The sequence below is a fragment of the Paramormyrops kingsleyae genome, chromosome 21 (assembly GCF_048594095.1).
Source record: "Paramormyrops kingsleyae isolate MSU_618 chromosome 21, PKINGS_0.4, whole genome shotgun sequence".
NCBI lineage: Eukaryota > Metazoa > Chordata > Actinopteri > Osteoglossiformes > Mormyridae > Paramormyrops > Paramormyrops kingsleyae.
The window spans coordinates 14,100,328-14,112,589 of NC_132817.1; the positions used below are offsets into that span (position 1 = coordinate 14,100,328).

General features: G+C 45.9%; 2 protein-coding genes across 2 annotated transcripts; one reads left to right on the forward strand and one right to left on the reverse strand.

The window, feature by feature from the left end:
- Window positions 1-8: 8 nt before the first annotated feature.
- saga (S-antigen; retina and pineal gland (arrestin) a) lies at window positions 9-6,886 on the forward strand. The gene is made up of 15 exons (XM_023798162.2): window positions 9-56; window positions 698-758; window positions 855-899; window positions 1,202-1,401; window positions 2,272-2,331; window positions 2,482-2,549; window positions 2,627-2,762; window positions 3,123-3,207; window positions 3,338-3,410; window positions 3,637-3,774; window positions 5,535-5,612; window positions 5,696-5,710; window positions 6,215-6,267; window positions 6,382-6,391; window positions 6,529-6,886. Exons 1-15 carry the CDS (start codon window positions 9-11, stop codon window positions 6,623-6,625), a joined length of 1,167 nt encoding a protein of 388 aa, XP_023653930.1. The 3' UTR covers window positions 6,626-6,886.
- Window positions 6,887-8,220: 1,334 nt separating this feature from the next.
- LOC111836567 (uncharacterized) lies at window positions 8,221-11,236 on the reverse strand. The gene is made up of 6 exons (XM_023797944.2): window positions 11,178-11,236; window positions 10,482-10,522; window positions 10,126-10,407; window positions 9,949-10,029; window positions 9,215-9,295; window positions 8,221-9,134 (listed from the first exon to the last, which is right to left on the reverse strand). The coding sequence occupies exons 1-6, from the start codon at window positions 11,234-11,236 to the stop codon at window positions 8,221-8,223; spliced, it is 1,458 nt and encodes a 485-aa protein (XP_023653712.1).
- Window positions 11,237-12,262: the final 1,026 nt, after the last annotated feature.

Genomic DNA, 12,262 nt, shown 5'->3' on the forward strand with positions numbered 1-12,262 from the left:
ACCAGAAAATGAGCCCAAAACACGTCGTCTTCAAGAAGTTTTTGCGAGACAAATCGGTGAGCGCCGGTCTTACAAATGCTTTACAAAACCATTATTAAATAAGTTTTTAAAGAAATATATAGAAAGAATAAATACAGACATTAAACAGCATAATATTAATCACATTTAAAAAGCAGTTTTGGGATCACCAATCTGAGAAAAACTAAATGTACAGAATATTTATGAAATGTTTCTTAAATAATTACTGCCTCAATTTGCATATATAATGCACTCATAACATTAAACTTAAAAAATGAAATAAAATGTATCTCTGGAAAATAAACACACTTTCTTGTCATATTTAGAACCTCATAGTAGTATGATATGTTAAAACAAATTAGCCAACATAGAATAGTGGATTCCATTAGTTACATTATTTAAAACAAGATATACAGCTGTTTAAAACTAGTTCCTAGCTGGTTTTAAACAGGCTAAGCTGGTCTGCATTCTGCTACCTTATTCTGTACATATTCCAGTTGACCTGCTTGTGATCTGCATGCCTTCTGCATCGAACCTAGAATTGCAGATGTAACACTAATACTGTCCAGCTCAGGCAGGGAGTTGATTAACAGATGGAATCTGGGGCCTTATTGCCCTGGTGCATTAGTACCCCTTGACTGAAGAGCACGCAAGTAAAATCTGTATTTTTCTGTGACAGATTGGTGTGTACATGGGGAAGAGGGACTTTGTGGATTACTGTGATTTTGTGGAACCCATAGGTGAGTCACAGATGAAACAGTTATACCACTTCTGCTCCCCAGAAGGCATCAAATGCCTGACAGTCATTAATCTTCATTCCTCTAATTGTACACCAGATGGCGTTGTCGTCGTTGACCCTGTACTACTCAAAGGGAAAAAAGGTATGACGTCATCATCGTCAGCATGAGTATCGGAGCCCCGATCATCACATTTATTCTGAATTAATTCAGTTGAGTTTATTATTCTATAACCTTTATGTGTTAAATACACAATGGCATAGAAAACAAATGGGGAACACAAACACAACTTGATAATTAAAATGTAAATATTTATTTGTTTGTAGGGACAATCAAATAAACATCCCCTTGTCCCTACATCCCTGTAAATACAATAAGCACATTAGAATGAAAGTGCTGACTCACAACCTGCAGATACAAAGTGCCTGATATCTCTCCTCTTCCAGTGTATGTCAGCATATCCTGTACCTTCCGCTACGGCCCAGACGACCAGGAGGTCATCGGTATAAAGTTTTGCAGGGACATCTACATGTGCACCCATCAGGTGTACCCTCCCTTGCTGGACAGAGACAAGGGCATCCACACCAGGACGCAGGAGAGACTGCTGCATAAGCTTGGGCAGAATGCTCACCCATTCTTCTTCGAGGTGAGGACAGTCAGACAAAGCTGTGTGAGGTATACAGTGAGTGTGATCTCTGAGTGTGTTCTCTGTGCGTGATGTATACAGTGAATGTGATCTGTGAGTGTGTTCTCTGTGCGTGATGTATACAGTGAATGTGATCTCTGAGTGTGTTCTCTGTGCGTGATGTATACAGTGAATGTGATCTCTGAGTGTGTTCTCTGTGCGTGATGTATACAGTGAATGTGATCTGTGAGTGTGTTCTCTGTGTGTGAGGTATACAGTGAGTGTGATCTCTGAGTGTGTTCTCTGTGCATGAGTTATACAGTGATTGTGTTGTGTGATTGTGTTCTCTGTGCGTGAGGCACACAGTGAATGTGATCTGTCAGTGTGTTCTCTGTTCAAGGTATACAGTGAGCGTGTTCTGTGTGTATGAGGTATACAGTGAGCATGTCCTGTGAGCATGTTCTCCATGTGTGAGGTATACAGTGAGCGTATTCTCTGTGTATGAGGTATATACAGTGAGCTTGTCCTGTGAGCGTGTTCTCCATGTGTGAGGTATACAGTGAGCGTATTCTCTGTGTATGAGGTATATACAGTGAGCTTGTCCTGTGAGCGTGTTCTCCATGTGTGAGGTATACAGTGAGCGTATTCTCTGTGTATGAGGTATATACAGTGAGCTTGTCCTGTGAGCGTGTTCTCCATGTGTGAGGTATACAGTGAGCGTATTCTCTGTGTATGAGGTATATACAGTGAGCGTGTCCTGTGAGCGTGTTCTCCATGTGTGAGGTATACAGTGAGCGTATTCTCTGTGTATGAGGTATATACAGTGAGCTTGTCCTGTGAGCGTGTTCTCCATGTGTGAGGTATACAGTGAGCGTGTTCTGTGTGTTTCAGTTACCAGACAACCTGCCGTGCTCTGTGTGTCTACAGCCAGCTCCTACAGATGTTGGGAAGGTAAGGGTGATGTATTAATTTCTTCACTGTTTATGTGCGGTAATTTAATAAGCCTCACTTCTTTACATAGCCATCTGCTCGATTGTATGCATATACCAAAATAAATGGTTTTTATTTCTCATCCATCTTCTGTTTATTTTTCCCTGGCAGTACTGTGCTGTGGAATTTGAAGTCAAGGCTTTTGCTGCAAAGGATAAGGAAGATCAAGTCCAAAAACGGTACAGCCACTGCAGAAGCAGTCCCTTCTTTAAAATGTGTGTCTAGAGGTGTTGACCTTTCTCCTCCCTCCTTCCAGGAACTGTGTGAGCTTGGCAATACGCAAGGTGCAATATGCTCCAGACCAGGGTGGTGCCCCTCCCTCAGTGGAGACCATTCATGACTTTTCTACACCTGACAAGCCTCTCTATCTGAAAGCCAGCTTGGAGAAGCAGGTGGGCTTTGCTCCTAAAACATGATAACCCACCATATTATACAATATTTCATTACATCAAGTGTTTTTTAATTTTACGTCACAATACATTAAACCGAAATCACATTTCATCCGTCATGAAGTGCTGTTACTCAAGAGAAGTAGAGCTCTTTATGCTTAGATCCTCTTCCATCTAAAACTTCTGCTACTCTGGAGCTGGGCCCATTGTTCATGAGAGCATCCAGTTTCACTTCATGACATTGCCTCCCATATGACATGACCCTGTTCCCTTTGAGCTGCTTCTGTTCCTCACAAAATCCCTTGTTTACTTGAGATTCTCCTATTACTTATGACATCCTGGTACCTTCTGCTTTCTGTTCAGACTTACTATCATGGGGAGCCAATTAAAGTGCAATTGAACATCAACAACAACTCCAACAAAACAGTGAAAATCATCATAATTACAGGTGAGGTAGCTGTTTACTGCACACATTCCCATTTTTGCCAGTAGATGGGGCTGTTCGGCGGTGATGTAGGGAGCATCAGCGGTTCACTTATGACTCTGACCAATCTCTTCATGATCTTCTTTCTTTGCAGTGGAGCAGGTGGCTAATGTGGTGCTGTATTCTAATGACAGCTACATGGAAATTGTGGCCACAGAGGAGCCTTTGTGAGTGTTAGGTGGTCGACATGCACCGTTGATGACGTTTCAGTCTTAATGAGCAATAGTTCAGACATCATGAGAGCTAAAAGATAACAAGTGAGAATTAGATGGAGTGGACATTGTTTGTGTTTTGGTGAAGGTCCACGACTTCTAAATCACTTAGGAACGGTTCTCCACACTAAATCCTCTGTCATATTGGCCATATCTAACACACATCAGTATCCTGGTCCAGGGACACAGTGGATCCTGGTGACAGCCTGGACAAGGAATATTCCATCCTGCCCCTCCTGGCTAATAACCGCCATAAGAGGGGTATAGTTCTGGATGGGAAGCTGAAACAGGAAGACACCAACCTTGCCTCTTCAAGCATGTAAGTGAACGGCCGCCAAGAGGGACGTGAAAAGCTGACAGCAGCACCAGGACGTGTGGGGTAGTAGGAAGAGTCATCTATCTCAAAACTTGTTCTGTGCTCTAGCTCTTCAACAGGAGAAAGATTGGGTGCCTCAGAAATAGGATGTAGCAAAAGCATGGCCCAGTGTGAACGTGCTTTGGAGATTCAGGATCTACATCCATCCGTCTTCGAACCACTTATCTTGGCCAGGGAGCACCTGCAGTACATCCTAGGCATACAGAACTATGGAACACCCTGGACAGTCCATTGCAGGACATACACGCTTATGCACTATAGGGAATTTTGAGATGCAAATGAGCCTAACTAATAATTTGCATGCTCTCCCCACTCAGTGTGGGAATAACATGCAAACACCAAATACACAGAGCAAAGGCAGGATCCACCCCTTGATTCAGGTGTGAGGCCACAGTGATACCTTCAGTGTTTACACTTGTGAGGAAAAAAAACACATTTGTGAACCCTTTGGAATTATTTTTATTTCTCCCTTAACAGCTCCTGAAACTTGATCTAATGTTCAAACTCATCAAACATTTATGGGGACCTTGAAAACAAAGAAAGTCAAGCATTTGGTAACATCACAAAATGACCTTTGAAACAGGGGTCATACACATAAAATTAGAGAGAAAACCTTTTCAATATGCCTGTGGATGTCACAACAGGAACTCAGGGAAGAGCTACAAAGTACATAGACATGTTTTATTTAGGGAGTGTCTCACTGGAACAGACTATGCCGCTATGACAGGTGACAATGACTGAGGGGACATTAAGCGAGGGCAGACACATATATACATGGATAACGAGACACCAACTAGTGACAGGTGGAGACAATAACAATTAATCAGACACAAGGAACCACCAGTAATGGGAATCAGCTGTGGGTGAAGGAGAGGAGAGTTCAGAATGGCCAGCAGTGACCTCTGCTGGCCAAACGGGAACAGGACATAGCAGATGGTTCTGGATCATGACAGTGGATTGACAGAGACCCAATCATTTCAATCCTGCCTAATGAATCTCAGCACATCTTCTTCTGAGACCCCCTGAAATCTCTTCACTCTAATCATGAATTATATCACCAGCTCTCAGCTGTGAAAGGCAGCATTTATTTCATGACCAGCCTTTGAAGGCTTTTATATAGGCACCTCAAAAACCACCTCCCCTCCTGACTCCAATCACTCACTCCACAGACGTCAACAGCCTGCAATTTCACATACTTTTTCATCTTATCAATACAGCTCCCTTTTGTCACTTATTAATGGTAGTAACTCATTAATTAAAAAAAAGACTTGTATTAGAACTTACCATTGTCTATTAATGATTTCCAAAGTGTTACACCCTAATTATTAACCTGATTAAAAACCATTCATAAACCCTTTATAAGGGTAGTCATATTAAAAAAGTGGTACCCTTTTTCACACATGAATGCTTCAACAAAACAAATGTAACAAAGTATAATTGTTTGTGCGTTGTTTAAAGACTATTGTTTAAAGCTTTTTTTTACTATTCCTTCATAAAAGATTAGAGCACAGTTGATGCAGACAATTCCAAAGGGTTCACAATCTTTTTCCCACAACTGTACCCCGCTTGCTGAGTGTAGTAGTCTGCGTTTAAAGGTGTAGTAAAGCACGTGTAAGGTGAGGTGTGTCTCAGGATGCACTTGAAGAGCACCCCCGGGTGTTGTACAGTGTGTGTAACGTAGGGTGCTGATCTCTGTCTTGCAGTATTAAAGATGAAGTCCTGAAAGAGGTTCTGGGAATCTTGGTGTCCTATAGGCTGGTGGTCAAGCTCATCGTTGGCGGGTCAGTATGTGTCTGTTTGGGTGCTAATCAGTTTACAGGATTCTGATATCTGAAACTAACCAGATGTCCTTTTTGCTTTATAGGTTATTTGGAACCAGGTAGGAGGAGATTTCTGCAATCCCAAACTGGCATATCATTCTTGAATATTTGCCCTTGAAGAGTGAAGGGCAGAGTATGCAGACCGGTGAAACACTGTGATAGGACAGTTTCACCTTGTAGTAGTCAGTTGTCTTTTAGCGAAGTGAGTCCCATCTGCATGTGAAATCGACCAATAGCTTCTGCTACATAACTGTAAGAGTAGCATCCATTCATTGACATTTTCCATCCCCCACTGTCCCTAAGCTCACCAGGTGAGTTTGTTTCAAAGAGAAAGAGGAATTGCCTATTTCCCGTGCGTCATAAATCTATAAAAAGCCGTGCCGTCTCTTCCTGGAGCAGTTCTGAAGGATCTGCGCACATCAGGATTAACACCTAATAGCACCGGGGCAGTGACAGCATAATTTCTCACCTGGGCAAACTCAACAGGCCAAGTTCTTTATGTTTAAATGTTTGGTGGCTGTGCTCCTCTGTCTGAGATCTCTGAGCTGCTGCGTCTGTTTCAGTGACGTCCAAGTGGAGCTGCCTTTCCAGCTGATGCACCCCAGACCTGACCTAGGTAGAGTGCCCCTACAGAGTCAGTGCTGTGTGTTTATGCTGGAAGGTATTCTCTCCCTCCAATAATAACCCATGTTCCCTTTCTATCTGTGTTCTTCTGATATGCACCCAGTAGAGAAAGAAAGGTAAGAATGCCTCTAGCCCTGGTGGTCAGGGTACAGCTAATCCTGAAAGTTTTATCAGCCTTTCAAAACTTTGCCCGATGTCGGATGTTAGACTGATGAAGTCTCCATGGCAACTGTGTTCGTCTGCCCTGGGACAGTGACCAGGAGGAGGTGGACTTCCAGGACTTCAAGCGCCAGGACTCCAAAGAGATGGTCAATGATGAGGAAGAAGATGTGCCGCCTGTCGGGGAATGAGGGGCCCTGGGTGTGCTGTCACCTTGAGGAATGTCCCCTCAAGATAAATGCCAGCGCTTCAGTGGCTTCGCAGAGGGTTAGGCAGGTAGGGGTAGGATTAGGTCGCTAATCCTATAGCTCACAGCTGCTGTCCCCTTATCCATAAATTGAGACTTTAATATGACCCGTGAGTCTTCTTCTTCTTCCCAGTGAGTGGTGGCCATTTTGTGCAGGTAGACTTACAGCCCTATTATTGAAAGTAGTTAAAGAATTACTATGCTCATTAAATCCAATAAAACGGTGCATGAAACTTAGGACCAGAGAATATGGACCCAGAGTGGGTCCAGGATTGAATTTCAGGACTGGGGAACTGAGTTTTGAGGCCGTGACCATGGCCCGCAAGCTTCTCACATATTAACATGTCACAAACACAAACAGTTAAAACATATCCTTACATACTTTATTTTAGAACGTATGAACAACACAGAGCAAAGATGCAACATGAAATAAATGGAGAAAACGTAACTCCTCGAGTGAAATTCATTTGTTCAGTCAGATCGAGCGCATCACTCAGTCCCTGTTTCCATGTGCACAGCTATGATGTTGGAGATCCACCTCTGACCTATGAAAAGAATTACAGTACCACTGCAGACACACACCTTTATAATGCTGCTAACGCCTTCACTGTGCTGGGAGTGACCTGCACAATCTAAGTCATTCTAGCTGGTTCCATTCCGGACGTGCATCTCTACAGTCATATATGTCTGTAGATGATATCGATACAAACAGATTCCCCTGTTCACACCTAAAACCTCAATCTGTCTTCAGGGGCACATCTGTACCGTCCCAGCAACCTCACATTTATATATTGACCACACAGCACTTTCTTCGAAAACATTCCTGGTCTGAAACTGTTCCAAAGATCAATTTAAAAAGGTCCTGTGTGGTTAAAGCCAGTCCTATTTTAATAAAATAAAATATTTTTTAAGTGGAAAAAGCCAAAAGTGCCTGTTTCTTTTGTAAACGCTCTAAGATATCATGAAGGAATTGAAGATGGAGAAAGCATGAGGTTAGAGTTTGGGTCACTATCAGGATTTGTGCTGTTTTCCTGCCCCTACTGTTCAAATGGCACCTAATTCTGTCTCTAAACCGCCTGTTCTTTTTCACTGACTGAACTACTAATGAACACAGTCAAACATTTATAACAGTCAGGCTCACAAAGCATATAAGTAGCAATTGGTTTTTAAACAGAAATATACTGTTTATTTTTGAATGCAAATATAAGTTATTTTGCTACTCAAAGTTAATATACTAATATATTTGCTTAACTAGTATAGTGTACATTGAGAACCACGCTCTTTTATCAGTCCATGTTAATGAATGTCAAAAGAACACAACCATTAAGCAGCTAACAGGGCTGGGCTTCAAAGAACCAATCAGGAGGAATTTCGGATGCTAGTGGCATTTCTACTTCACAGAGCTTTGCAAAAATAATTAGGCTAGGATAAACGGTAGGAGAAACAGCTTCATTTCCGAGGTAAGTTTGCCTAGAGGAAGAGGATTTACATAAGGTTACTGGGAGAGGCTGTCATCAGGCAGGTGCTGGGAGGCTCGTTCTACTCAGGTGGGACGGAGACTGTAGGTTCAGGTGTTGTTGGGGTCTCTTCGTCATCCCACCTATACTCTCCCTCCATCGGTGGAGTGAAGTCTCGGAACAGGGGCAGGTCACAGCTGTCGGGATGGAGCAGGAAGCCACTGAAGCTGCTGCTGCTCTCGGAGCTGGCGTACATGCCGTTGGTGAAAGTGTCCTTCACCTGAATCCATACCCGGTCTCCCATGGACAGGTGCAGCACCACCAGCTGGGAGGCGGTGGCCAGGTCTGTGGGCTCGGTAGACTTGATCACGGGCCGGAAGTTGAGGAACATCCCAACTTTGAGCAGCCGACTGAAAGCGACCACGCTGTAGCTGAAGACATAGGTGCCGTTGATGGGAGCCGTGTAGATTCCCATGTCAGGGTTGTAGTTGCCCTGCATATTGTAGAGCACGCGTGTGAAGGCCACCGGGGAGCCCGGCATAGGGTACACGTTGTCCAGAAGGGCCGAGAAGGCCGACTGGATGGCTGGGCTGCATGGCCCTGGGAAGCCTTGCTCACCCAACTCTCCCTTCTGCCCATCTTCCCCTGGAGCCCCCGGAGAGCCCTGGTCCCCCTTGGACCCAGGGGGACCATCCTGCCCGTCTATCCCATTGAGTCCATCATGGCAGTTGCACTCCCCTTCTGGCCCCTCCTCACCTTTCTGCCCCTCCTTCCCTGGGGTTCCCTGGAGACCTATATCCCCCTTTTCTCCCTTCTGTCCTGGGGTGCCTGTAGACCCTGCTATCCCCGGTAGCCCCCGAACACCCACAGGTCCAGGGAGTCCTGGGTCTCCTGGGGGACCCGAGATACTTTCGCAAGTCTCAGGGCATTGGCCCGCATCACCCTGAGGGCCCTGTTCACCTGGGGGTCCCTCGACACCTGGGTCCCCCTTGTCTCCTGTAAACAAGGAGCAATAGAGGTGAATGCCGCGTTTCTTGGCCTGCGATGAGCCGACTTCTATGTTGCATCCCACTCACCCTTGAAACCACGCTCTCCCTTGGGGCCGGTGAATCCCAGCGGTCCTTGGTTGCCCTTCTCTCCTTCATCGCCCTTCTGCCCTGGGGTGGGACAGAAAGGACAGTAGGAAGTCACACAACACTGGAGCACTGCAACCATTACCTACGGTGGCGTTTGTCTAGTTCAGTGTTTCCCTACCCAATCCTTGAGGACCCCTCCAGACAGTCCACGTTTTAGCTCCCACCCAGCTCTTGGTAAGATGTGGACACTAGAGGCCTGGTAGGGAGCTGGATGTGAGCAAAAACATGGATTGTCTGGAGGGTCCTAAAGAACTGGGTTGGGAAAACACTGATGTAGTTCAAGCATAAAATCTGCCACAGCATTACATTTAAATTTACTTTTATTTAGCAGACACTTTAGCCCTGCACTGGCTCCCAGGATCCAGTGCTGCAGTGCCGACCGTCCAGTGAACACCCAGCTAGATAGGCAAGCAGTACTGGGGCAAAAGTCACACAACATCTTCCAAGCAAAGCAAGTACCTAATAACACAGCTATTCAATGGGCAGAAAGTGCAACATTAAGAACCTTGAGGCGACACAGAGTGGTATCAGGCTAGTAGAGGTATTCCTGGAACAGATGGGTCTTGAGGCCTTAGTTGAAGGTGGAGAGGGTATCTGATGACCTGTATTACAGTACATGGATGACTGCACACAGAATCGATGAAAGTTAGTGCAGGGTAATGGACTGTATTTACCCTTCAGCCCCAAGCGTCCCATGAAGCCTGGTCGCCCCCTGAACCCAGTGAATCCTCGTGGTCCTGGACTCCCAGGACTGCCTGTAGAGAGCGAGAGGGAAACAGAGGAGTCCTTCCATTTTTCTGGGAACAGCACTGGGGTCCTGCATGAGAAAGGCCTGCAGTGCCGCGGCTAACCTGACAAGCCCCTGCTTCCACGGTCCCCCTTGGATCCGGAGGTGCCCTTACAGTGCGCACACAGGCAGAACCAGGGCACGGTTTGCAGGGGCGGGGCTTCTGGAGCCTCCAGCAGCATCTGACAGTGCGACATGTCCGGTCCGAGGTTCGGCATCATGCCATCCTCCATCCCCATGTCAAAAAAGCGAGAGGTGCGGCTCATGTTGCCAGGGAGGGAGAAACTGCCACCAGATGGCGCTGCAAGGTGATCGTCATCCGTGGGAAAGTACGAGTCCTCCGAGCCTGGGGGAGGGGGAGGGGAGAAGCCCGGGTGCCCTGGAGGTTCAGGCATTATCATGGCTAAAGACACAGAGAACCAGAGTACGACTCCCAGAAGAGGACACGGGGTCCCAGATACCTGGAAAGGGGTGAAGAGCAGGACAGTGACATCAACACTGGGCACAGAGGGCAGCGCAAATCTGAGTGCTGAGAAGCAGGACACAGCCATCTGGTCAGAAATACACCACCCTGCAGACACGCCTCCCCCATGAGTATAAACCACATTCATCACTCTGAGCCTCAACTGCAGTAGTAAGCCCATGTTGACAGTATTTATTCAATGTAATCAGCAAAGTGTCAGTCTAGACCAGGGATAGGCAACCCTGATCCTGCAGTGCCAGTATTCGCCAGGCTTTCTGTCCTACCTGATGAGTTAATGTCTTCCTGAGAGGTAGGATAGAAAACCTGCTGGATTCTGGCACTCCAGAATCAAGTTCGCCTACCCCTGGTCTAAACACTGCGTTTCAAGGTAACTCTAATCAGCACCATATTAAACCAACGTCGACTATAACTTATTATAACTGATACAAGAATCAGGAAGCTGCATTCTGTCAATCTGCACACTCTTATTAGCCTGAACGAAGTAGCAAAGTGACACAACCTGTAACTTAGTCATCCACACATATACTTAACCATTCCTCATTGCAGTTTAATCCTCATTTAAATCTCACAAGCGAACTGTTATACAGTTACATTGTTACCTATATCTGGGAATCAGAGCTGTCTACACTCACCTTCCCAGGAGTTCTACCTGCTGAGGTGAGTTCTTGCGGTCCCTGACACTGATTGGCATGTGTATCCAGCAGTGGAAGGCTAACCAGTGAAGACTAACACACTCACCGGGCCGGCTGAGCTTTGTGCCATCTCTTACAAGGCCGTCTCTCTTTGGAATAAGCAGCCGGGCTGAAGCATTGGTCAATATATAGGCCTGACCCAAAATGCATTGCAGCTACTCAACTGACGCCCTCTTGCCCCTCAAAACAAAGCAGAGGGAGCAGGTAAGCGATATCTTATTGTAGAGCAGATGCAGATCTAGGGCTTCTGCCTCTGCTTCTGCTCCTGCTCCATTAAACCCTGTAAGATGACCTCATTACTATGTCACATCATAGTCCAGAAAATAATAATAATAATAATGTATCATTCTCCTGTTTCGGGCTATAAAACTACAGAGCCGATCTGGAGATAGTGAAAGGGGATCCTTGGGGGAATGTGGATACCGGTATGAGTCCCACGGAAGTAGATCTGGCCTGGCCTAATTCCGAGTCTATACCCACTCGAGGCAGCTGTCGATGCCCCTCTTACTCGTGGGTGGCCCATCTGCCATTGATCAAACCGGATTTGGCCAGTCCAGATTTGACACAGCATTATGGAAGTGACCCCATACCTGGTATCTGGCTCAGGTTCACCAGAAAGGCTTCTGATCAGCATCTATACACATCCAGTCTCTTACGAAAAGGCCATTATACAGCAGGCAACACATGTACCAACATCAATTGAGCGCCTTCCTGAAGTGGCGTAGGGTGTCATGACGACCCAATGTTCCATCCAGGTTGCATCCTGTACCCTCTTAGTCTTTCCCCAGCGATGTCATGCCTTATCTCTCTGTCCTGAGCTTAGGCTCGAACCCGGCCAAAGTTAACCCTAGATCCTGCCCTGACTTGCTGGGTGACTTGTAGCACTGCAAGCCATAGTGTAACCATCTGTGACCCGCCCAAAAAACGGCTCCGTCTCAGGGGCCCGTGGCCCCAACCCTGTCTCCCTCTTGCTGGTGGAATAGAATACCATTCCATTCATTAGTCTCCAGCACATGAAACTTGAT